General features: G+C 35.9%; 1 protein-coding gene across 3 annotated transcripts in view; it reads right to left on the bottom strand.

Moving 5' to 3' along the window:
• Positions 1-23,848, bottom strand: part of BCKDHB (branched chain keto acid dehydrogenase E1 subunit beta) — a 217,394-nt gene that overhangs the window by 140,497 nt on the left and 53,049 nt on the right. For all 3 annotated transcript variants that reach the window (XM_045543936.1, XM_045543934.1, XM_045543935.1), the window contains exons 7-8: positions 4,232-4,329; positions 1,901-2,011 (exon numbers count right to left, since the gene is read on the bottom strand). In XM_045543936.1, the coding sequence (XP_045399892.1) occupies positions 1,901-2,011; positions 4,232-4,329 (209 nt within the window). The remainder of the gene's footprint in view (positions 1-1,900; positions 2,012-4,231; positions 4,330-23,848) is intronic.

Genomic DNA, 23,848 nt, shown 5'->3' with positions numbered 1-23,848 from the left:
AATGAAGGGGACCAAAAGCAAATTGAGATACATATAAACATAAGCAGTTTTCCCCTTCTTTATTCCTCTACCTCTCCTCTTCACTTTTCTGGTTACCACTCTGGGGTGTTATTATATTTGTGTTTTAGTTTCAGCTGCTACAAATCCTTTTTGAAAGTTGAAGGTATATAAATATGTAAATAAAGTTCTAAAAATACTTGTCCTGACCACATATCAGTACCCCTGACTCCGCGCCATGACAAAACATCATATCCCTATGCAGAAGCACCATCCGCACTGAAAATATAAACCCCAGGAGAAGAAAGGGATACATGTTGCAAGCAAGAAGCCGGCTCCAGGTTAACCATAATTTGGGACACTTGGCTATTGGAAATAGAACCCAGTGTCTGACTTGATTTGAAAATGCCTGCAAAAAGCATTAAATTCATTTCATGTAGTATTTCAATCTGACATACTATTCTTAATTATGGCAAGTACAAATATAAGGGCTTAGGATACTGTTGCAACCATTTGTAACTATGTCAAGTGTTTAGATGGTGTCGAGTGAATCTTCCATAACCTTCACTATAACAAATCTTAACTCTCCTACCAAATTATAAAACAATCTTCACCTAAAAACACTCTATGCAACACTTTTACAGTAGTAATGTCTGTAGATTACATTCATGTAACTAACCTAAGAAACAGCCTGTAAAAGCTATAAGAATGCCAAAGTTCTAAAAAATAATAATAATAAATATAATATACCCTAGGACTTAGGACTGATTTGCTACAGCAGTGAAGCAAGGAAAAATAATACATGTCATTTTACCTAGACTTTGGTAGATAAGACCATCACAAAAAAAGAGCTTCACCTTCCTTATGTACCAATATAGAAATAGATGCTCTTTAAATTATCTAGACATTAATATGAAATATATTGGTTACAGAAAAGCGAATGAGACTAAACTATGTTCTTAAGAGGGAAATGACTATGTGAATCCTATTAATAGTAAGAACAAGATCAATCTAATCAGGTCAAAGGTCAAGGGGCTACTTAGAAACTGTAAATCAAGGCCGGGCACAGTGGCTCACGCCTGTAATCCTAGCCCTCTGGGAGGCCGAGGCGGGTGGATTGCTCAAGGTCAGGAGTTTGAGACCAGCCTGAGCAAGAGTAAGACCCTGTCTCTACTAAAAAAAAATAAAAAGAAATTATCTGGCCAACTAAAAATATATATAGAAAAAAATTAGCCGGGCATGCAGTCCCAGCTACTCGGGAGGCTGAGGCAGTAGGATCGCTTAAGCCCAGGAGTTTAAGTTGCTGTGAGCTAGGCTGATGCCACGGCACTCACTCTAGCCCGGGCAACAGAGCGAGACTCTGTCTCAAAAAAAAAAAAAAGAAACTGTAAATCAGAGTAGCCAGAATCCCACAATTTAACACTCAAACTGTGATCCACAGTATTAAGGCTATATAAAGAGTTATTTTTAAAAAATAGTCCATTCCCATCACTTTTGGAGAGAAGATAAATGAGAATTCAGCCAAACCATTTACCTGACTAAATTAAACCAAGCTTACTGAACCATAACCAATAATAAGTTAAAAACACAGGTGCCTTCAACATCCCTGATAAGCTCCATTTCTCACACAACGCAACCAAGCTGACTACATGAAGGACATAGTTTTGTAATATTTTAAGCAGAGGAAACTACAGAAGGAAAAAGAAACTCCAAAGTAATTTGTTTCTTTGAGTATTAAGCTGGTTATACAGCACTCATTCCTTTCGTGCTGCAAATTTGACAGTTGTACAGTAGTTAAAAATGCTCATGCAGCTCACAATTTCAAAACAATTCTTTGCAAATATCCAACAAATTTGGCCCAAGGTTTTGAGGAAATGATGTTTTATCGATATTATATTCATACCTTACAAACCGTATCCACATCCCAAGGTATTATGGTCCTCAGATCAATGACTTCACAGGACACTCCAAGCTTTTCTTTTGCCATGGAAGCCACCTCCCGGATCACATGGACCTGAAATGAGGAGAAAAATATGCAGAGAATGACTACAAAGATTCCAGCCTGAAAAAACTAGTTGAATTCTGACATCACTAATAGAGATAGTGTTTAAAGTTAGAGGAACTGATCTGCATGGAGACCATAAATTTGTTTTAGATGTGTTGAACCCCATATTCTGCCAAAATAATCAACTACAGATATTTAGAAAACAGTTGGAAAGAGGTTCTTAGAGACAGGGAGAGAAAGTGCTAGAGATATTGATTACAAAGATAGCATACAGAGGTAAATAGGGTAACAGCAGAGAAAGCTTCTAGGGGAAACATGCAGAGAAAGAAGCAAAGGACAAAAGTCATGGAATCCAGCAGATCACCAACATTTAAGGGGAAAATGGAGGAAGAGGAACTCACTTTAAAAAAAAAAAAAACAGTTCAAGAGATAGAAAACCAGGACAGAGTGTACCCCAGAAGTTAAAGAAGAAAAGATTTCATAGAGATAGTAGCCAATATCACACACTATAGCATTATGGGATAAGGACTGGATGTAACAATTAGAAGATTAGTGATATTAACAAAAACAGTTTTAATAAACTAACAGGAACAGAACTTGTAGGTACAAGAAAATAAGGAAATTAAAGAATTAAATGTAGACAGTAGAAAACAGCTGTTTCAATGCAGTGATAAAAGAAAGGAGGGAGATGTAATGGTATTCAGGAGAAAGATATTCTTCAGATAGTAAAGAGATACATACCTTTTTAATAAAAACAATATATTTAATAGAATAGAAAAACTGAAAATGCAAGAGAGAGAGAGAGAGAGAGGGATTAGCTAATGGATCACAGTTCTGGAGAAGGTAAAATGGCACCTAATCTCAATTGGAGAGATAGCTACCAAAACCAGACACCTCTTCTTCAAAGACAAAGAGAAGAAGGAAAAGATTAGCAGCAGAAGTGGTCGGTGTCAAGGGAGAGCAAGTTATTCGAGTTAGTATCTAATACACTCTAACTGACCCATTAAAAAGAATAACAAGGTCACATGCTAAGGGTGACAGAGATGTGCATTTAAAAATGGACTGAAGAGCCAAAAAGGTTCACTACAACCACCATGGGTACTCTCAATGGGATGTGACCCTCCACGCAACACTGTTATCCCACTGCAGGTAGGAACCATGGGGACTATAGGTCCCCAAGCCAAAAATCAAGTGGAGAAGAGAATAAGAGCTTGTGAGATTGCAAATGATTTTGGTTATCTTCTTTGTACTATCCTGTCCTAAATTTTCTGAAATAAGCAAGTATTTACTTTACACATAAAAAGAAAAAAATTCCATGTATTTAAAAGGAAAGATAAAGTATAAGAGATAGAAATCTATAGCTAGAGAAAAAGAGTCCTGAGGTTTAAAGTTTGGAGATAGAGCATGTTAACAAGACCTGGGGAAAGCTGAAGTGCATCAGTAGAGAGGGTCACCGGAAAAGAGATAAGGGACCAAATTCTGAGGCTGGAACATGGGATGGGTCCATATGGCCAGCAAAGTAATCATGAGAGAAGGTAGGAAATGGGATGAAAAAGAAAATTGTAAGTCAAGTGCAGCAAAACTAATGAGGACATATAACATGTGCTTCAAAAGACAAGCATTTTCAATGAATGCATTTCTGTAATACTTTTATGTTTTATAACATTTTTAATGACTTCACCATATGCTTACCTATTTTAATATGACTGAATGGGTACCTTACCTTTAATCGGAAATCAGTACCACACACTCCTAGTTATAAGATGAGTAAAGTTCTGGGGACCTAACATACAGCATGGTGACTATAGCTAATAATATCATATTATTTACTTGAAATTTGCTAAGAGAGTAGACCCTTTGCTAAGGATCCTCACCATGCACATGCACGCGCGCACGCACACACACTTCACAAAATAACTGTGTGGTGACAGATGTGTTAATTAGATTGTGGTGATCATTTGATTACACATATATCAAATCATGTCATATGCTTTGAATATATATAATTTTTATTTGTCAATTACATCCCAAAGAAGTTGAAAAGAAAAAAGATCAGCATCAGTAGCACCAAGCAGACTTAATTGGAGACATAAAGAAACATCGTTTTTGATTCTTCATGTATCGGGATTATAAATGAGAGTTTCCAAGATAACATGGGCTTTAATAGGATTATAAATGAGAGTTTCCAAGATAACATGGGCTTTAATAGTTGGAATCAATACTACTGACCTGAGTGCCCCAGGCAACCAGAGTAACATCACTCCCTTCCTGTATGACTTCGGCCTGGGACAGGGGGATGGTGTAGGGTTCTATTGGAACCTGTTCCACTAAATATGTAACAGGAAAAAAAAAAATAAGAGGTTAATTATTTTTTCTCATGTGACATCTGTGCATAAAAGAATGTAAGGACCTCATTGTGGCAAAGCTTTATTTTAGTTATTTTTCCCCAAATTCTGTAAGTTATTTAAAACAGAAATGGCATTTATCATATGGCTCCATGACATTACTACACAGATGAACAAGTTTATTATCAGCTATCCTGGAACAGAAAAAAAGACATCTGATAAAACTAGAGAAATCTTAATAACTATGGGCTTTAGTCAGTAAGACTGTATCAATATTGGTTTACTAATTGTAACAATTATACCATACTAAGGTAAGATGTTCATAATAGGGTAAAATGTGTGTGTGATGTAGGGGAACTCTGCACTATCTTTGCACTTTTTCTGTAAATCTAAAACCTAAAAAGTTTTAAAAATTATTAATGCATGTGCTAAAACTTCATTGGACTGAATTAAGTTCTCAGACCAGTTTTCTATCAAGCAGTAAATGTATGGGGGTTTGAAAAACAGGAAAACAAGACCAAGTATATTTTATTTTTGCACCTTGCATCTATGAACACTTCATCAACCACAGCAGCTGACAACACCTTAATTTTCCAAGCTGAATATTGTAGATCCCAAAAAGATAATCAGTTCTATCAAGGACTCCAGAGATCTGTCAGCTATTTATTACGCTTCAATAAATCCTTTCTGCTATACAGTTGATTTCATCTGAAAACTAAGAACTCTGACTGATTCAGTATCTTTTCAGATATTTACAACATACATGTTTCATATACATAGATCCATCTTTCTTTTTCTTTTCACAAATAGAATCACATTATATACTATTAGGAAACCTTCCACAATCTACAATTTTTTTCACTTAGCAACAGATTGACCTTGTTTCTATGTCAAAAGTTTTTTAAGTCATATATATAAGTAAAAACCACTAAATTTAATGGTGCTGTTTTAAGTGATATAGTAGGGAATTTTATTTCTTATTTTTTATGTATTTCCAATCCAATGACATTTCTATAACCAGTGCCAGAAACAGCTGAATATTTTTTAAATGATTAATATGTCTAAATAAAAAAGAAAATGGTAAAAACCTATAAAACTATTTTTGGAGGTAAATCTCAAAGCAGAAGATAATTAAGCTAACAAACTTCAGACATAAAGCTGTGTTAAAAAAACTTACAAGCGTTAAATCATTTTTTTAAGCTTTTGTGTATCACACAAGCTACGTTAAGCCATATAGTCCCACTGTCTGAACCAGGGGTAGACAAACTATCGTCTGCAAGTCAACTGTTTTTATAAACCTCATCTCACTGAATCACAGCCACATCATTCATTTATATTTTTTCTATGGCTATTTTCACCCTACAACAGCAGAGCTGAGTAGCTGCAACAGAGCCAGTACAGCCCACAAACGTAAAATATTTATTATCTGTTCCTTTATAGAAAAAGATTGCCAACTCCAATTGTAAACAATGCTTTCAGAGGCTAATTCCAACCCATTCATTGATAGCTTAAACCCAGCGTTGGTTGGATGGATGGACAGACGGATGGACAGACAGATGGACAGGCAGGCAGGCAGGCAAATAGACAGGGAGCCAGGCATCTTCAACTGGAATATTATATGCTACTTAGCAGTTCTCAAGCGCTAAACCAAAGCAAGGGTCAAAAACAATGCTGATGACATCTGGCAAACACACCAAAGGTAGCACATGGGCTCTTTGCCATCAAGTCCCCTTTCCCCTGGCAGCAAGATCTGCATGCCAGAAGACAAGGCTGGAAGCCAGTACACATTCCATCCTGCTTCTGAGTCAGTGGCCGCCATTCAAGAGTGCTGTCTTTCCCGCCTTGTAAATCAGTTGCCAGCTAGCTGATCATTAGCAAATCCCTGGAATATACACTCTAATGGCTGGCAGACCAAAAGAAATGGGTTGGCATCTTGGCCTCTCTTGTAAAGTTGCCAGTGAGTGACTAACTGCTTTGTTGTCTTAAATTACCCAGAATAAGTCTACATTATTTTACCAATTAATTAAGAACAACAAAGCAAAGCTTTATTCTCTATTTTAAAAACATCATGCAGAGAATAAGACTCAGGAATCATCTAATATTAACAACCAAAAAAACTTCTCCTTAGATTTGCATAAATTTAATCCTGAGAGCTGGAGAATAAGACTACAATTTTAACATGTTCATTTATTTAAACTTGGCAAATGAGTCACCTGGAGAGCAAGCTATAATCCACAGGTACTTTTTAGTTACATTTAATTTAAATGATATTTATTCCAAGAGAAGATCATTATTTCAAATTAGCTTTCTAGCATTCCTACCCCATGGCTATGAGCTTTCTGAAAGAAAGCAGGTAACGGGAGTTAGAGCACAAATCTTCAGGAGCTAAAGAGCACTGCACACAGTCATATTAGATTCTTATTTTCATAGCAGTGGGACTAACCGAGACCACTCCATTTTGTCACATGCCGATTTCACTGGAATCTTAGAACTAATGAGCATTCCCCAGAGAAACTCTTCAGCACCAGATATATAGTGACAAAATGTACAACCTACAAAAATAAGAAATCTTTCCAAGGCCAAAATAAAAAAGAAGCAATTATCAAACAGGTTAGATTTTTTATATGTATTTTGTAAAACTTCTACATATGTTTCCCTGTACATGCAAATCCACCCATATTCATACTACGCATTCACTTATAGATTCATGGTATGAATTAACTCATCCATCCTTGGTCCCATGTTACATCCTCCTTCTTTTTTCTTCCAATTTTCATTTAATTTGTTATATTGCTTATAAGCCATCTTATACATGTTTTTTAGAAAGAGACGGTATATAAATAATATACACACTAGGTATAATATACATTCGTTCATTTAATAGTTGCGGCATACTTAATATATGCAGGTGTCAATGCGAGATGCTGGAAATTAGAAAACTGAATTGCCATTGAGAAGCACACACTCAACTGTGAGTTATAAAAATGGAAAGAGTTTATGAGCCAGCAAATAAAAGCATGATATGACAATGGGCACAAACTGCTCTGGGACCATAAGGGAAGCAACACCCTGGCTCTGAGGATCAAGAAGGCTTCATCAAGGAGGATACAACTGACTGACGGAGGTCTTAGAGATAAACAGGGACTTGACACCAGAGAAAATAAAAAGGATATTCCATGTAGAAAGAAAAGGTACATCCAAAGAAACAGACACATGAAATTGTGTGTGTGCTTGTACATACATCTATGAAAACACAGATTAACAGAAAATTTCAAGTAAAAGTGAATGCTGAAACCAATAAATTATGTTCCTATGTCCCTAAAAAGCACTTTCCAATTCTTTCTGATTTACTATATTAATAATTCGTGTAGAAAGCATCTGCAAGAAAATAACAACTCACTCTTAATGATGCAAGTTCCCCTCTGCAGCACACTATTACCACTACAGAGATAATAGGGTCATTTCTCTGCCCCAGCGCTAATCTGCAGTAATGCCAGTTTCCCCACAAATGTGAGACTCGGGTAGGACTTTATTCATGTTCCATTATACATGATAAACTGAGAAAACATAAATGTTCTCTTTTTAAAAGCTGAGTATATTTTTAAAATATGTTGGTTCATGCTGCCTGATGCTACTTAAAATCTCCAAACCTGAGAAAGTCTACCTCATTTGTCAGAATTCACAGTCTATTGGACAGGGGCAGGGAGGGGGTAAATCTACCCAGCAAGAAGCCCGGTTCCAGCCTGGTCTCTGCATCTATTTAACTTGGTGGTCTCTGACAAAGCATTATATTACTTTTGTGTCCCAGTATCCTACCAGTAATCATAGGAACATCATAGAACAGAATGAGGACACATTAAGTCAATCAGTTCTTAGGAAGAAAACAGCATCACAATTTAAAATAATTCAAGTGATACAGTCACTAAAACTATAAAGTTTTCATTCTACGAAGAGTTCTTATCCATATTATCCTTTACTGTACAAAATTGATATTGAACTTAAATTAATACTATATCTCTATATTGCAACTGTTACTTTTCTGAATAAACTCCTTTCAGATTTGAGGTTATTATGATCATTTTTTAATCATTTTCACTTCTACACCAACAATTACTTTTAACACTGATGCTAGAAATAAGAATATGTGAACAAGGAAACTAAGTGCAATTTCTTCTAACAATCACTTTTAAATTATTCCCCAAACACCGTTGTATTCAATCTTCTCCTCCCCTTTGACCTTAAATTATTAAAAATTTAACTAAAGATTAACAGTCTATATTAGCAAAACTAAGTCAATATACTGTTAACAATACTATAAAATCTGTTTCATGCTTCAAGCAGTGCAAAAAACCTGTATCTATAAAGATTGTCCATGCTTTCAAGGAAGAAACCACCTAATTAATATGCAATGAGGAATTTTGCAGCCTCATAAACATATCATGTAGTCTCCATTTGTCTTTCTTACCTGAAAATAATTGTCTTTTGTCAGTGTGCTCTAGTGACTTTTTCTGTCTACTCTCTGCATTTGGGAAATCAGTGGGCAACAGCTAATGCTTGTGTCTCATGGGAATTGTTGCTGCTTGCGTGTAACACTGTATTTATGGAAACAGGGGACTAACGACTAACGGTACAAAAAGTATGATGTGAAAAATATCTATACTAATTCTTCAATGTTTTAAAGTCATCTGCCCAATATAAGGCACTATATTTCATTGTTTCTAAGATACCCTTTTCCCTCTCACATTTTAACATCTCTGAAATTGGAATGTGGCTTACAATCAGTGGCATCTTGCAGCCCTCTTATCTAGTGGCCAGTAGTTGCTAGTATCTGCTCATGAACAAATATCAAAATCAGTAACAGTCCCTACAAAATGGGTATCTACAGCTTAGAAGAAAACTCCAGAGACATCAGAGAACTAATCTTTTGACCAAGTTCTAAGTGGTTGGTTGACATGGAAGGGTGGGGAAAGTAGGGAATCACAATAGTTTAACAACCTTGGAAGCAGGAGACAAAAGTAGGCTGTACCTAATTACTGAGCTAGCTTGAGAGCCCAGCACCAATCTTTTAATTTTTTAATGGATTTATTTAAAAATTGCTACATCACTGATGTGCTTGGTGACACAGAAAATTATATTCTGTGAAGAAACATGAATACTGACGATTATATGTCAAAAAGTGAGTGAGAAGAATTACATTGTGAATGTGAAAGAGTTTTAGGAATAGCTTAAACCAATTTATTTTGCTTATATTGTATTTTGTTTTTATGTAAGTATCAGGGTGATAATACAAACTCATATCTAATTAAGGCTACAATTTTTCTCTCAATAAGAATAAAATAAAACATTTAAAAAGCATATCAGTTTAATTGGCAGTTTTTTTCTTAATAGTTTATAAAATAATAAACTAAAATAAATAAACTAAAATAGTTTATAAAATAAACTTATTTTAGTTTATTTATAAACTACTTATTACAATTGACAGTGAAAATTAAAATATTTTTCTTCTACCTCAATATGATCTTTTTGTGAGGTGATATTTTTTTCCATTTAACCTCTCCATGTGCTTATGTAGAATGGCTTTAAAATAATGGCTTTAATTCAGCATTCAATGATTTTGTTAGTCAGTTTGCCAATCTACCTTGTATGAACAAAGTTCATTCAGATATAGACATTTCTATAGAAAATGCATTGGAAAGTACTTACTGAAGGGATTCAAATATATTAAACATGAAAGATGAAAAATTGCCAGTAAAGTTGATGATGGGAAAACTTTTGTTAAACTGTTACATGCTGCATACTAGAGAATGCACGAAAAAAAAATACCCCTAAGAGTAATTGCAAAGATTGAACAAGTTGTGTTACAAATGTGGTTAAATTTTAATACATATATTAAGCTTACTGATGCATATTATGGAATATTAGTCTCATAAAAAAAGCTTTTTTTTGCTACATAAATGAGGCTAGAAAATGTAGTGAGGTTAATTTGTAAGGAATATGAAGGTGCTTTATCATATCATTGCTTTTGTGATATATGTTTGCCAACTATTTGAAAAGATCTCTGATTTATCTCACTATGCAAAAGAACTGGAAATGTGGGACTGAATGGTAGCTACTGACTTTATTTTAATATTAACATCCTTACACATAAGCTTTTACTCAGAATGTTGGGGCATAAGTACAACTTAGGAGTTTTCTAACACAGGAGGCAGAGAGGGGTAAAGATATATAGAACTTTAACAAGAGGAATCAGCTGACATTCAGCCAGTTTCAGGAATAGTTGGTCTAAAACGGTTATCTGAAGAGGAAGGAATTATTCTTGCAGTATAATAGCCATTGGTTGGGCAATTCAGATTTAGCTATAAATATCATTAGCTATAGAGAATAAGATATTCCACCTACAAATTCAAGGATAATTAACTAAAATATTATTAGAGAATTGAGTAAGGTCTCCAAATGCAATATCAACATATAAATTTTCTATATACCAGTAATAACCAATTAAAGCATATAATAGGGGAAAAAACAGATCCTACCCATAATAGCAACAAAACATAAAACATCTAGGAATAATCCTAACCACAAATGTGCTAAACCTATTGAAAATGTCTATAGAATGTAATAATGGACATAAAAGTAATTTGGGTAAATGGAGACAACCATATTCTTGGAAAAGAATTATCATTACATCATAGATAATAAGAACAGAAAGAAAATGTTCTACTTGTGTTCTACTTGCTTAAGAAAAACACATTATACGCTATACACAAATAATAGGTTAACTGCTGTTCTTGATGAGAACCCGTGGGTGGACATAGATGTAATGATAACACTCCCCCAAAGTTAGCATTAAACTCTTCAGATCTAGTTGCTTCAAAGTAGACTTCTAATGGGCACTCTTTATGATGACAGAATACAGAAAAAAGGTTTTAAAAACTAAATATAAATTTCAGTTCTACAAAATATACTTTCAAGAGAGTAAAATGGCATGCCACAGACTGGGAGAATATATTTGCAAAAGATATCTAGTAAGTACTGTTATCTAAAATATACAAAGAATTCTTAAAACTCAATAATAAAAAACAAACAACCCAATTGAAAAGACCTTAATAGACATTTCACCAAAAAAGATGTATGGATGGCAATTAAGCTATGAAAAGATGCTCTGCATCATATATGTTATCAGAAAAATGCAAATTTAAACAATGAGATACCACCACACACCTATTAGATTGGCTAAAATTCAAAACACTGAAAACACTAAATGCTGGCAAGACAATTCACAATTGCAAAGATGTGGAAACAACCCAAGTGCCCATCAATACATGAGTGGATTAATAAAATGTGGTATATGTATACCATGGAGTACTACTCAGCTATAAGAAACAATGGTGATATAGCACCTCTTGTATTTTCCTGGATAGAGCTGGAACCCATTCTACTAAGTGAAGTATCCCAAGAATGGAAACATAAGCACCACATGTACTCACCATCAAATTGGTTTCATTGATCAATACCTAAGAGCACATTTAGAAATAACATTAATCGGGTGTCAGGCAGATGTAGGGGGGGAATGGGTGTATACATACATAATGAGTGCAATGCGCACCATCTGGGGGATGGACACGCTTGAAGCTCTGACTTGGGGTAGGGAGGATGGGGGTCAAGGGCAATATACATAACCTAAACTTTTGTACCCCCATGATTAGCTGAAATAAAAAAATAATTAAAAAATATAAATGCTGGCAAGAATGTGCACCAACAGGAACTCTTATCTCATTGCTAGTGGGAATGCAAAATGGTACAGCCATTTGGAAGACAGTTTGGCAGTTTCTTACAAAACTAAGTACACTCTTACCCTCTGATCCAGAAATCACATTCCTTGGTATTTACCCAAAGAAGTTGAAAACTTATTTCCAAACAAAACTTGCACATAGATGTTTATAGCAGCTTTATTCATAATTGCCAAATCTTGGAAGCAACCAAGACGCTCTTCAGTAGGTAAACGGATAAACTATAATATATCCAAGCAATGGAATATTGCTTAGCACTAAAGAGAAACGAGCTATCAAGACATGAAAAGACATGGAGAAACCTTAAATGCATATTACTAAGTGAAAGAAGCCAATTTGAAGAGGTTTCGTAGTGTATGATTCCAATTACATGACATTTGGAAAAACAAAACTATAGAAACAGTAAAAATACCAGTGGTTGCCAGGTGTTGGGGGGACAGGGAGATGAATAGACAAAGCACAGAGGAATTTCAGGGAAGTGAAAATACTCTTTATGATACTGTAATGATAGATACATGTCACTAAACATTTGTCAAAACCCATAGAAGGTACAATACCAAGAGTAAACCCTAATGTAAACTATGGATCTTGAATAATGATATGTCAGTGTAGGTTCACCAACTGTAAAAAATGTATTACTCTGGTGGGGGATGCTGATAATGGAAGACTCTATGCTTATTTGGGGACAGGTGGTATAAGGGAAATCTCTGTACCTGCCTCTCAATTTTGCTGTGAACCTAAAACCATTCTAAAAACAATAGTCTTTTTAAAAAGGGCAAAATTCTGATATACTAATACAAGAGAATGAAAACTAGGTTTCACTCTTAGCATTCCCAAGTTAAGTATCTCACAAACATTTCTTGCTCTCATTTTTAGCTTTCAGGCTACAAATAGTTACCGACTAAGTCTTGCATCCCCATAGTACCTGTGTCATTAACTCCCTATCCTTCCACAGTTTTTCACTACCTGCCATTTAGAGACTCACAGTATCTGGCTTCATCAATAATTTATTACTCAGAGTTGAACTGAAGAATATATGGGGCTATAGAAAGCAAGAAAGGAATTAAGAAATATAGGTTTTAGAGTTTTTACAATAGAGAACACAGACATAATTTTCTTCTTCCACATGTACAAATATATACTAAACATGGATGTTTACTTCAACATTGTTTAATATAGCCAGATTTAGAAACAACCCAATGTTCCATAATAGGGGAAAGGATGAATTATGGTACATGTTCAGAAATTTTATGAATATAAAATTAATGCAATTTTATGAATATAAAAATCAGCTAAGTCTATGTGAACAGATACAAAAATATATCCAAAATATATTGATAAGTAAGAAAAGTTATAGAATATTTGTAACATGCTCTTATTTTTATTATTTGTATATATACATTCTACACATGCACCTATTTCTCTAAATAGAGAGAAAAAGATTTGCAAAGCAAGTTACAGAACAATGTTTGTAGTGTATGTAAACAAATGTGATCCATATATTCATATATGTCTATAAATATAAATGCACAGAAAGGGACCTAAGGAAGGGAGTTGGAAGTGAAGGGATAGGGAAAAGGAATTTTTACTAATTTTATTCCATATAGTCTTATGCTTGTACTTTTTACAAAGAAAGAATAAGACTCGTAGCAGCAAATTGTATTCAAAAATAAAAAACAAATCACTCTACCACAAAAGTGGTAGACTTTTAGTGGTAGACTAAGCTTAAGCTTAGTCATTGAGAATGTAAATATCTTAAGGCTAACAATCAGAAGTATGTATCTGTTTGCTCATACTTAGCTCTGAAAAATGAATAATACAAAGAATATGCCAGAGTATAAGAAAATTCCACTGGGCACTATTCTATGAATAGTTCAGTTGATCAGATCAATCACCGAAGACATATAAACAAATTCAAAGGGAATTTTGCACTTCAAGCTGTTTGAACACTTTTTGATTCTTCTTAGCTACTCAATACTAAATCAAGACATTCTCATCACAAAATAGAATAATTGGCTATTAACTGCAATCCTGCTTGTTTTAGATATCTGAAGTTTTAGGTTTACAATCAATGCTACCCCACAAGGTCAAGAAGAAATAGAAACTAACTTGAACACTTCATAAAAAAATAAATATGAAATAAACAATAATGACTTGTAATCAAATAAATGAAAAGTGAAATATAAAAATATATGTTTAAACACGCAGATAAAACAGTCTGGCAATATATACAACAAAAAGTCAACAGTAGTTAGAGGATGGATTTAAGAGCTCCTTTTATCCTCTTTTGTATTTGCAATACAAGCACATAAGAAATGTTGAAAATTAGATGCAATCCTCCAACGATCCCGGTAGCCACACCCTTCTCCAATGTGACTTTGCAGCTCTTCCCAGGAAGAGATGGGGTCTATTTGCCCTTCTCTTGAACTTAGGCCGACTTTGTGACTTGCTTTGGCTAACATACTATAGAAGAAGTAATGGTGTGTTAGTTCCCAGCCTTTGCTTCAAGGGCCTTGCATGTTCCACTTCCTCCCTCTGGACTTCTACTTCCACCATGTGAACAAGTCCTGGGGAGGACAAAGAGACAGGTAGACCAGAGCCTACCAGCCACAGCCCTACATATGTGAGATAGCAAATCCAACCCACACTTGACCTGCAACTGACTACAGACCTATGAGGGAACCCAGATGAGACCAAAACTGCTCAGCCTAACTTGCCGACCTGCAGATGAGCTATATAAAAAAAGGTGTTGACTTAGCCACTATGTTTTAGGAGCATCAGTAGCTCACAGATAGAGGATGCTTTACCTTTATAATGAGAAAAATAAATCTTTTCAAGAAAATAAGGTAAGGCATTTTTAACCATTAATTATAACATTGTTTACACCAAAATATAAAAGTATCTGATTTTCAGCAGGTGTGTATCTTTTTTAACTGAAAAAGAAGAAAGTAAGTAAACTGGAGAGGGTAATAGAACTACTATACTTCATTGTAGTTTAGGATCCAGTTGACATTTAGCAAACCATATTGTCTTAGTATGTTTTGTGTTGCTTTAACAAAATACCTGAGACAGCGTAATTTAAAAAGAAAGGAAATTTATTTCTTACAGTACGGAGGCTGGGAAGTCCAAAGTCGAGGAACCTGCACCTGGTGATCTCACGGCAGAAGGTAGAAGGACAAGAACGTTCAAGAGAGCAAGAGGGCAAAACTTGCTTTTATAACAAGCCCACTCTTGCTATAACTAACCCACTTCCACAATAATGATATAAATCCATTCATGAGGGCAGAGCCCTCACAATTTTATTCTCTCTCATTTGGCCTAACCTCCCAACACTGCTACACTAGGGATTAAGTCTCCAACACATGATCTCTGGGAGACACATACAGACCATAGCACTTATTGCTGCCCTCGCGGAGTAAACAGTGGAGCTGACTTCAAACTCAGGCAGTCTGGTTCCAGAATCCACGGTCTTAACCACATTATTAGACTGGCCCAGGAGGACGGAAGGGACACTACAGGAAAAAGGGTAACCTGATTGACTGCCTAATGTGTCCAAATAAAGTGAGAAAAGAGTACACTGAGATTAGGAACTACATTAATAATAGGAACATAAGAAATTAAGCAAATGAAAAGAGAAGGAAGAGAGAAAAACATTATTGATGCCAGAAAAAAACAAAGAGTTGTAGACCAAAGAGGAAATGAAAGGATGCATTTCTCATTCAGTTGTGGATCACACTGATAAGCCTATAGCAATGTAAATACTAACTTACAATCTGACCTAAAATTATACCATAACTCCATGAAGATAATGGAAGCAGTTTGGATGTATAAGGGGGAGGAACAGCACCTGCTGAGGAAAGGAAGGTGGCATAAAAGAGCTAAATTGTCCCCCTTTGCAGAAAGTTAAAATAATAATGCTTAAAATTTTCTAAAAGCAGTATAAGCATATTATTTACAAATATCATAATAAATAACCACCGGAAACTGCTGAAAGTCGAAAGTGGTTGCCTGTGGGGAGAGACACATGGATTTGGTGAAGGGTGTGGTAAGGAACTGCTATTTTTGGTTATATTATTTGACTTTTTAAATTCCATATAAGTATTATTTCAATTTAAAAACCAATTCAGAAATCTAACAAATGTATTTCCTCTCATGAATGGATCCAACTGATTCTTGTCAATGAGTGTACCCACTGTTAAAAGTACTGACCTGCACAAAAATAATCTGCTTAATGTAAAATACAAAATACTAATTCTTCTCTTTATGTACACTGATATTTGGCAAAAATATTTTTAAAATCTCCTACCACTCAAAAGCTACCTAAAACAACATTCTTCTCTTCAAAATATACGAATTCATATATAATTAGTATCTCTGCTAAAAGAAAATTCCTCAATATCTTTATGACTTATTTTTACCTGAAATAGTTTTGGATTTTACAAAAATCCTGACAAAAAGACATTACAAGGCTTTTAGTATTTTAGTCTGTCTTGCCTTTTCACCAGAAGAACCTCAGATAAAAGCCACATTTACTTCAATATCACTGATGTCATGTATCATTCAATTAAACAAAAGTTCAGAAGACATAAAGGAACATCTTCTCCACCAGATGCCTGTGTCTGATAATGTCACACTGACTCATTCTCTTTTTGAATCATAACTATTTTGTACATTTTTGATACTGCCTAGATTGCTCTTCCTCATCTACCATTTCTAAATCTCTCTCTGTCATTTCTAAAAAGATTAATTGTACTTAAATGTCATAATTACAATACATAACCAGGAAATTTAAAAATATTACTAGGTTACTTTTTCCTTCTACATTCAGGAGACACACAGTTTATATCTATTGATTGTATATATTCAAGATAAATAAAAACAAAATTCAAGACAATTGCTGCATAAAGAATGCATTACTTTCCTGTTTTTCTTTTCATCTGTATAGTTTATAAACTTAGGCTGGTCACGTAGGCCAGCCACCATAGCACAGTGGATAGAACAGAGAACACTGTATGGGCACCAGGCCCAGAAACGAGAGTGTCAGAGAAGCTGAGAAGAGCTGTGACAGGGGGAATGCTGTGCATTCACCAATTTCATTTGTTCTCTAAGTGCAGGAGAACTACATTTCCCAGCTGCCTTTGCCTTCACCTGGGGACATCTTACTGGATCCCTTAATGACTGCATGGTGCAGAGGCTCCCAAAGCCCCACCTGTGACCATACCAGATGGTGACATGTAGTTTCTATAACTTTCAAAGAAGCAAATTAATCCTTTGCCAGTGGAGAAATTAATGCAGTATATACTCAAACCTTAGACTATACACTACATAGGGATGTAGTGCCTTAATGCACGGCCACGGATAGTGCAGTCGGCCCTCAGGACCCACGGAGAATTGGTTCAGGACCTCCCACAGATACCAAAATCCAAGGAGGCTCAAGTCCCTGGTATAAAATGACACAGTATTTGATTATAACCTACAGACATCCTCCTGTAGACTTTAAATCATCTCTAAATTACTTCTAAGGACTAATACAATGTAAATACTATGTAAATAGTTGTTATACTCCATAGTTTAGGGAATAATGACAAGAAAGGAAGTCTGCACATGTTCAGTACAGATGAATTTTTTTTCTGAATATTTTTAATACATGGTTGGTTGAATCCATGGATGTGGAACCCATAGATACGAACGGCCAACCGTATATATTTCCATTCGATTAAAAAGTAGATCATTTCCTCCCATTTGTATAGTGCTAAGTATCCTTGCCTGTCACATGGGAGACTGACAATTTACAAGTACATACATACATACATAAATATAGATCATTTTAATTCTGTGGGAAACTTTTAAAAAATAAACAGCATATTTCTTGGCATGAAACTAGGACCGGGAGGCAGTTATATTTCATTTATGTCCTACATTCCATAATAATTAAATGAGATGAAAAATAGGCTGATACTAGAGAGAAGGCAGCCTCTGGCATCAAAATGTCTTAGTTTAAAACCTAACTCCATCACTTATTACTGCTGTGAGCTTGAGCAAGTTTCTTAAACCTGCTATCTGTGTGTGTCAAATATGCCTGACATCTGGCTCTAGAGACAGACTCCAGGTTTGAATACTGGCTATGGGACTTTGGGCAAGTTGTTTAACTTCCTTAACCCTCAGGTTCCTCATCCAAAACATGGTGATAATGACACAATTTACCTGACAAGGTTGCTGTGAGGATTAAATGAAATAGTCCATTTGTCTGCAAAATATAGAGTTGTGTCTAGCACATAAGTCTTCAAAAAGCACTTAAAGACTAGGCAGAGACATATATGGGTTATCTCACTTAAATCCTCAGCAAATTTATGAAGTATGATTATGAATAAACAGATGGGATTCCTATTTCAGCTATTAACACAAAAGTGGTATCTATATTAAATTATGAAAGGCTCCAGTTTATTGTGCTACTCCAACAGAAGATATTTTCACCTTAAAAGAGAAGCATCCTTTCTCTAACCAAGATTATTAATATATACTATGTTAGTCACAATTATCTATTATAGGCCGGGAGTGGTGGCTCACGCCTGTAATCCTAGCACACTGCGAGGCCGAGGCAGGCAGATTGCTCGAGGTCAGGAGTTCGAGACCAGCCTGAGCAAGAGCAAGACCCCAACTCTACTAAAAAAAATAGAAAGAAATTAGCTGGACAACTAAAAATATATATAGAAAAAATTAGCCGGGCATGGTGGTGCATGCCTGTAGTCCCACCTACTCAGGAGGCTGAGGCAGAAGGATTGCTTGAGCCCAGGAGTTTGAGGTTGCTGTGAGCTAGGCTGATGCCATGGCACTCTAGCCTGGACAACAGAGTGAGACTCTGTTTCCAAAAAAACAAACAAACAAAAAAAGGTTAAAGGAGTAAAAGTAATTGAGGGTCTCAATGTCTCAATTTCACATTATCCCATGGCAAACCACCCATAGAAAGTGAAGCTCTGTCTTCACATAAATAATCCCAGAAAAGAAGTCAGAATTATAAAGCCTGAACCACATGTCTAGGTACTGAGATCATGGAAAATCTTATTCTATACTCACTCTTGACACCTCCCTCTTCTTCCTCTCCTTAAATTCATTTAGACACAAACATATTTCATACAATCTAGGAAATTTCTAACTCATTTCCCTCATCTAATTCAGGCCCTCACCATTTCACAGATAGGCTGTTCAAACAGCCTCCTACCCTAGTCTCCTAGAGGCCAATGTTTTCCCCACGGTAAGGCTTGGAGGTGGTAAGAGATGGACATAATTTTTAGTCAGGCATTTAAGCTAACGACTACCTCTCTCAGCCTCCCTTATCACTAGGCGTGACCATGGCCATGTGATTAATTCTCATCAATAAGATGTGAAATTTAATATGTACAATTTTCAAGTTATTTAAAGAGAAGAATACCTTTTCCTTTCTTCCTTCCTGGTAGCTGAAATACAGATGTGATATTGGGAGCTGGAGCAACTATCTGGGACCAGGAGCTGAAAACTGTACGTTGAAGACAGCAGAACCACCAGACAGAAGAGCCCTTGAGGACTGAGGAGCTACCACACCAGCCCTGGCTGTCAGTCTAACCATTTACATGTAGGAGAAATACATTTCCATATTACTTAAGGTCTGATTATAAGTTTTATTGTTAGCTTAACTAGTACATCTAACTTTTTGGAATTGTATAATTCTTGAACATATTTATGTGTTTGTTTAAGATACTATTCCATGAACAAAATATAAGGGCCTGAATTCATAGATTTTAATAAACATACCATAGACCTGTGGTTCCCCAACCCCAGGCCACAGACCAGTACCAGTCTACCGCCTATTAGGAACCTGGCCACACAGCAGGAGGTCAGCAGTGGGTAGGGAGTGAGCCACCAAAGATTAATCTGTATTTATAGCTGCTCCCCATCACCATATAAGCTCCGCCTCCCGTCAGATCAGCAGCAACCTTAGATTCTCATAGGAGCGTGAACCCTACTGTAAACTGCGCATGCAAGGGATCTAAGGGATCTAGGTTATGTGCTCCTCCTCCATGTGAATCTAATGCCTGATGATCTGAGGTGGAGCTGAGGCGGTGATGCTAGCACTGGGGAGCGGCTGCAAATACAGATTTTCGTTAGCAAAGAGGTTTGACAGCATGATAAATATAATGTGCTTGAATCATCCCAAAACCATCCTTCCTCCCCATAGAAAAACTGTCTTCCATGAAACTGGTCCCTGGTGCCAAAAAGGCTGGGACAGCTGCCATTGACTATTCAAAAGTTATCTTTTTGTATTCTTACTTGACTATGTTCTATTGAGTAAAGATTAGAGTTGAGCCTTGAATAACACAGGTGTTAACTGTGCAGGTCCAATTATACTTAGATTTTTTTCAGCCAAATGCGGATTGAAAGTACAATATTCACAAGATGCGATTTTGGTGTATGAGGCAGTTCTGGAACCAATCTCCTGAGAATACCAAGGGATGATTGTACTAGATAATTATTAATAACCTAATAATGGGCTATTATGTAATGAACATAACTTCCATTAACTCCCAATTATTTTTATAAATGTCAGCCTTGCATTTATAATGATCCTACATCTATATTTATTACTCCATAAACATCTAAATCCCAATATGAACACTTTTAAAAAACTTTAAATGTAAAAGTTGGTCCGCTCTATTTTAACTGTTCCCAAATGTATGCTAGAAATTCAGGAAAGGATTTGGGGGAAAAAAATCAATCCACTAAACTATTATTTTAATTATTTATGGATACTAAATTATTATTATTATTATTTATGGATACTACAAGTCTTCCTATTACCAACACTTAGAAATTAACAGGCTACTCTGGTCTTTGAAAAGAATCTAAAGCATCTTCTTTTATCTGTCTCTTTGATTCTGTGTTTCACCACAAAATATCTTCCATAGGGCTCCTCAATCAAATGCTGAATCAAAAATGCACCATTCCGTAGGCCGGGCGTGGTGGCTCATGCCTGTAATCCTAGCACTCTGGGAGGCTGAGGTAGGTGGATCATTTGAGATCAGGAGTTCGAGACCAGCCTGAGCAAGAGCAAGACCCCCATCTCTACTAAAAAAAAAAAAAAATAGAAAGAAATTAGCTGGACAACTAAAAATATATAGAAAAAATTAGCCGGGTATGGTTGGCGCATGCCTGTAGTCCCAGCTACTCAGGAGGCTGAGGCAGGAGGATCCCTTGAGCCCAGGAGTTTGAGGTTGCTGTGAGGTAGGCTGATGCCACAGCACTTTAGCCCGGGCAACAGAGCAAGACCCTATTTCAAAAACAAAACAAAACAAAACAAAACAAAACAAAAACGCACCATTCCTCTTATATCTTCCCAATTAAAAACAATTAGGATTAAATTAAAATTTATGTTCATTACAAAATAGCCCATTATTAGGTTATTAATAATTATCTAGTACAATCATCCCTTGGTATTCTGGAGAGATTGATTCCAGGAGTCCTTCATATAACAAAATTGCATCCTGCAAACACTGTATTTTCAATCTGCATTTGGTTGAAAAAAGCAAATCCAAGTATAATTGGACCTGCACAGTTAAAACCTGTATTGTTCAAGGGTCAACTATAATCTTTCCAAACAACTGTAAATTTGGAATTTACTCCACCAGTATAAAGTAAATCTGAGATATGAACAGACAGGGCTGAAGAGTAGGCTGAAACTAGGCAGTGATTACAGAATCAGTGTCAGAGCATTTGGAGTCAAAAAAAAAAAAAATAGCCAGGCGCGGTGGCTCACACCTGTAATCCCAGCACTCTGGGAGGCTGAGGCGGGTGGATCGTTGGAGCTCAGGAGTCGGAGACCAGCCTGAGCAAGAGCGAGACCCCGTCTCTACTAAAAATAGAAAGAAATTATATGAACAGCTAAAAATATATATAGAAAAAATTAGCCAGGCATGGTGGCGCATGCCTGTAGTCCCAGCTACTCGGGAGGCTGAGGCAGAAGGATCGCTTGAGCCCAGGAGTTTGAGGTTGCTGTGAGCTAGGTTGATGCCATGGCCCTCACTCTAGCCCAGGCAACAGAGTGAGACTCTGTCTCAAAAAAAAAAAAAAAATAGAAGAAAACAAAATATGATCAGTTGCAAGATACTGATTTGAACCAGACGTCAAGTCTAAGAAAACCATGGGTCAGAAGCATCCTGTGCATGTAAGAACTAAGAGTAAAATAACATAAATGGAGATAGGCAACACCAGTTATTGCTTCAGACCTGACCTTGGGCCGTGTTTCTCAAACTTCAGCATGGATCAGAATCACCTACAGGGCACCTAAGACAAAGAGAGCCTGGCCCCGCTCCCAGAGGTTCTGATTCAGTAGGTCTTAGATGAGGACTAACAATTTGCATTTCTAATAGGCTAACAGGTGATGTTTATTCTGCTGGCCCGGGGATGAACTCTGACAACCACCTAGAGAACACCAATATGAAAACTTGAGTGGCTAGCTCTTTTTTCCTTATCCTACTTTGTTTTGCAGAGAAGCTCTCTACATGAGAAAGAAATGGTGCCTGTATGATCTCTACTGAGCCATGGGGCAGGGGTCAAGAAGGGATTCAGTTAGATAGGGTCCTCGAAATGGCACATAATCAATCATGAGGAAACTTGTGGAAACTTTTCAAACTCTGAAACTCATCAGGGTCTTTCATTATCTTTCCCAGGGCCAAGCCTAGAACAAGTTTCTCAAACTCATTCTCTTAGCTGGAATCCTAAAACATTAAATATTTCCCTAGCCAATCCTGGTTTCAAAGTTTGCAACAAAGTGAATATTACTTTTTCAAATGTTTCTTATTCAGTCTCCATTTATTAAATACTGAAAAATCTCTGCATTGATTGGCTCTAACAGCTGGCTCACATTACAACCATAATACCCATAGTATATCCAAAGTATTAGAAACCATTTTCATCAAAAAGCTGCTCATTGATGTCTTCCTATTCACCTCAAGATTTTAAATTCCTACATTCATTATTTTTTATTCCATAATGGGAAACAGATCAGAATAGATTCCATAAAAAATCTAAAGAGTCACTTTAAAATCTGTTTTTAAACTTAAGAGCAATTGAAATTCTGATAAATTTCCAATGAAAGTGTAAAATGACATAACCACTTTGAAAAACTCACCAACAGGGGAATGAATAAATCAAAATAGAAGCCCAGTTGCACAGGCCATGAATATAGTGTTATATATTCACACAATGAATATTTATGCAACAAAATGAGCCTCATTCAATAATACCGTACATGCCTCATACTTTCAGGTGTTCTTTTCCCCATAGCCAAGAAGTATTTCTAGTTTAATTCATTGGCAGGCTGGTCCCAGAAACATAGTTGCAATATACTAATGCTATTCTCAAGACATTAGCTTGCTAAAGAGAGAAGAGGGAAGCTACTTTCCTTAGTATTTACAACTAGAATACTTAGAATAATAACAAGAAAAATTATCACTTAGTAGTAATAGTAACAATGAACAATGAATATTCAGACAATGTAATGACAATGTTCATTACTTAGTAGTAATGTTCTAATATTGTATATAGTTGTACAATATTATTGTAATAGAAATGAACAGTGAATATTCATACAATAGACTGCTTCTCAGCAAAGAAAAAGGAATAAACTACTGATACAAGCAACAACATATATGAATCTCAAAAACATTAGGTTGAGCAAA

This window comes from Lemur catta, chromosome 2 (genome assembly GCF_020740605.2).
Source record: "Lemur catta isolate mLemCat1 chromosome 2, mLemCat1.pri, whole genome shotgun sequence".
Lineage (NCBI taxonomy): Eukaryota > Metazoa > Chordata > Mammalia > Primates > Lemuridae > Lemur > Lemur catta.
Note: the sequence above shows the minus strand (reverse complement) of the source record. Positions and strands in the feature narration are given on the sequence as shown.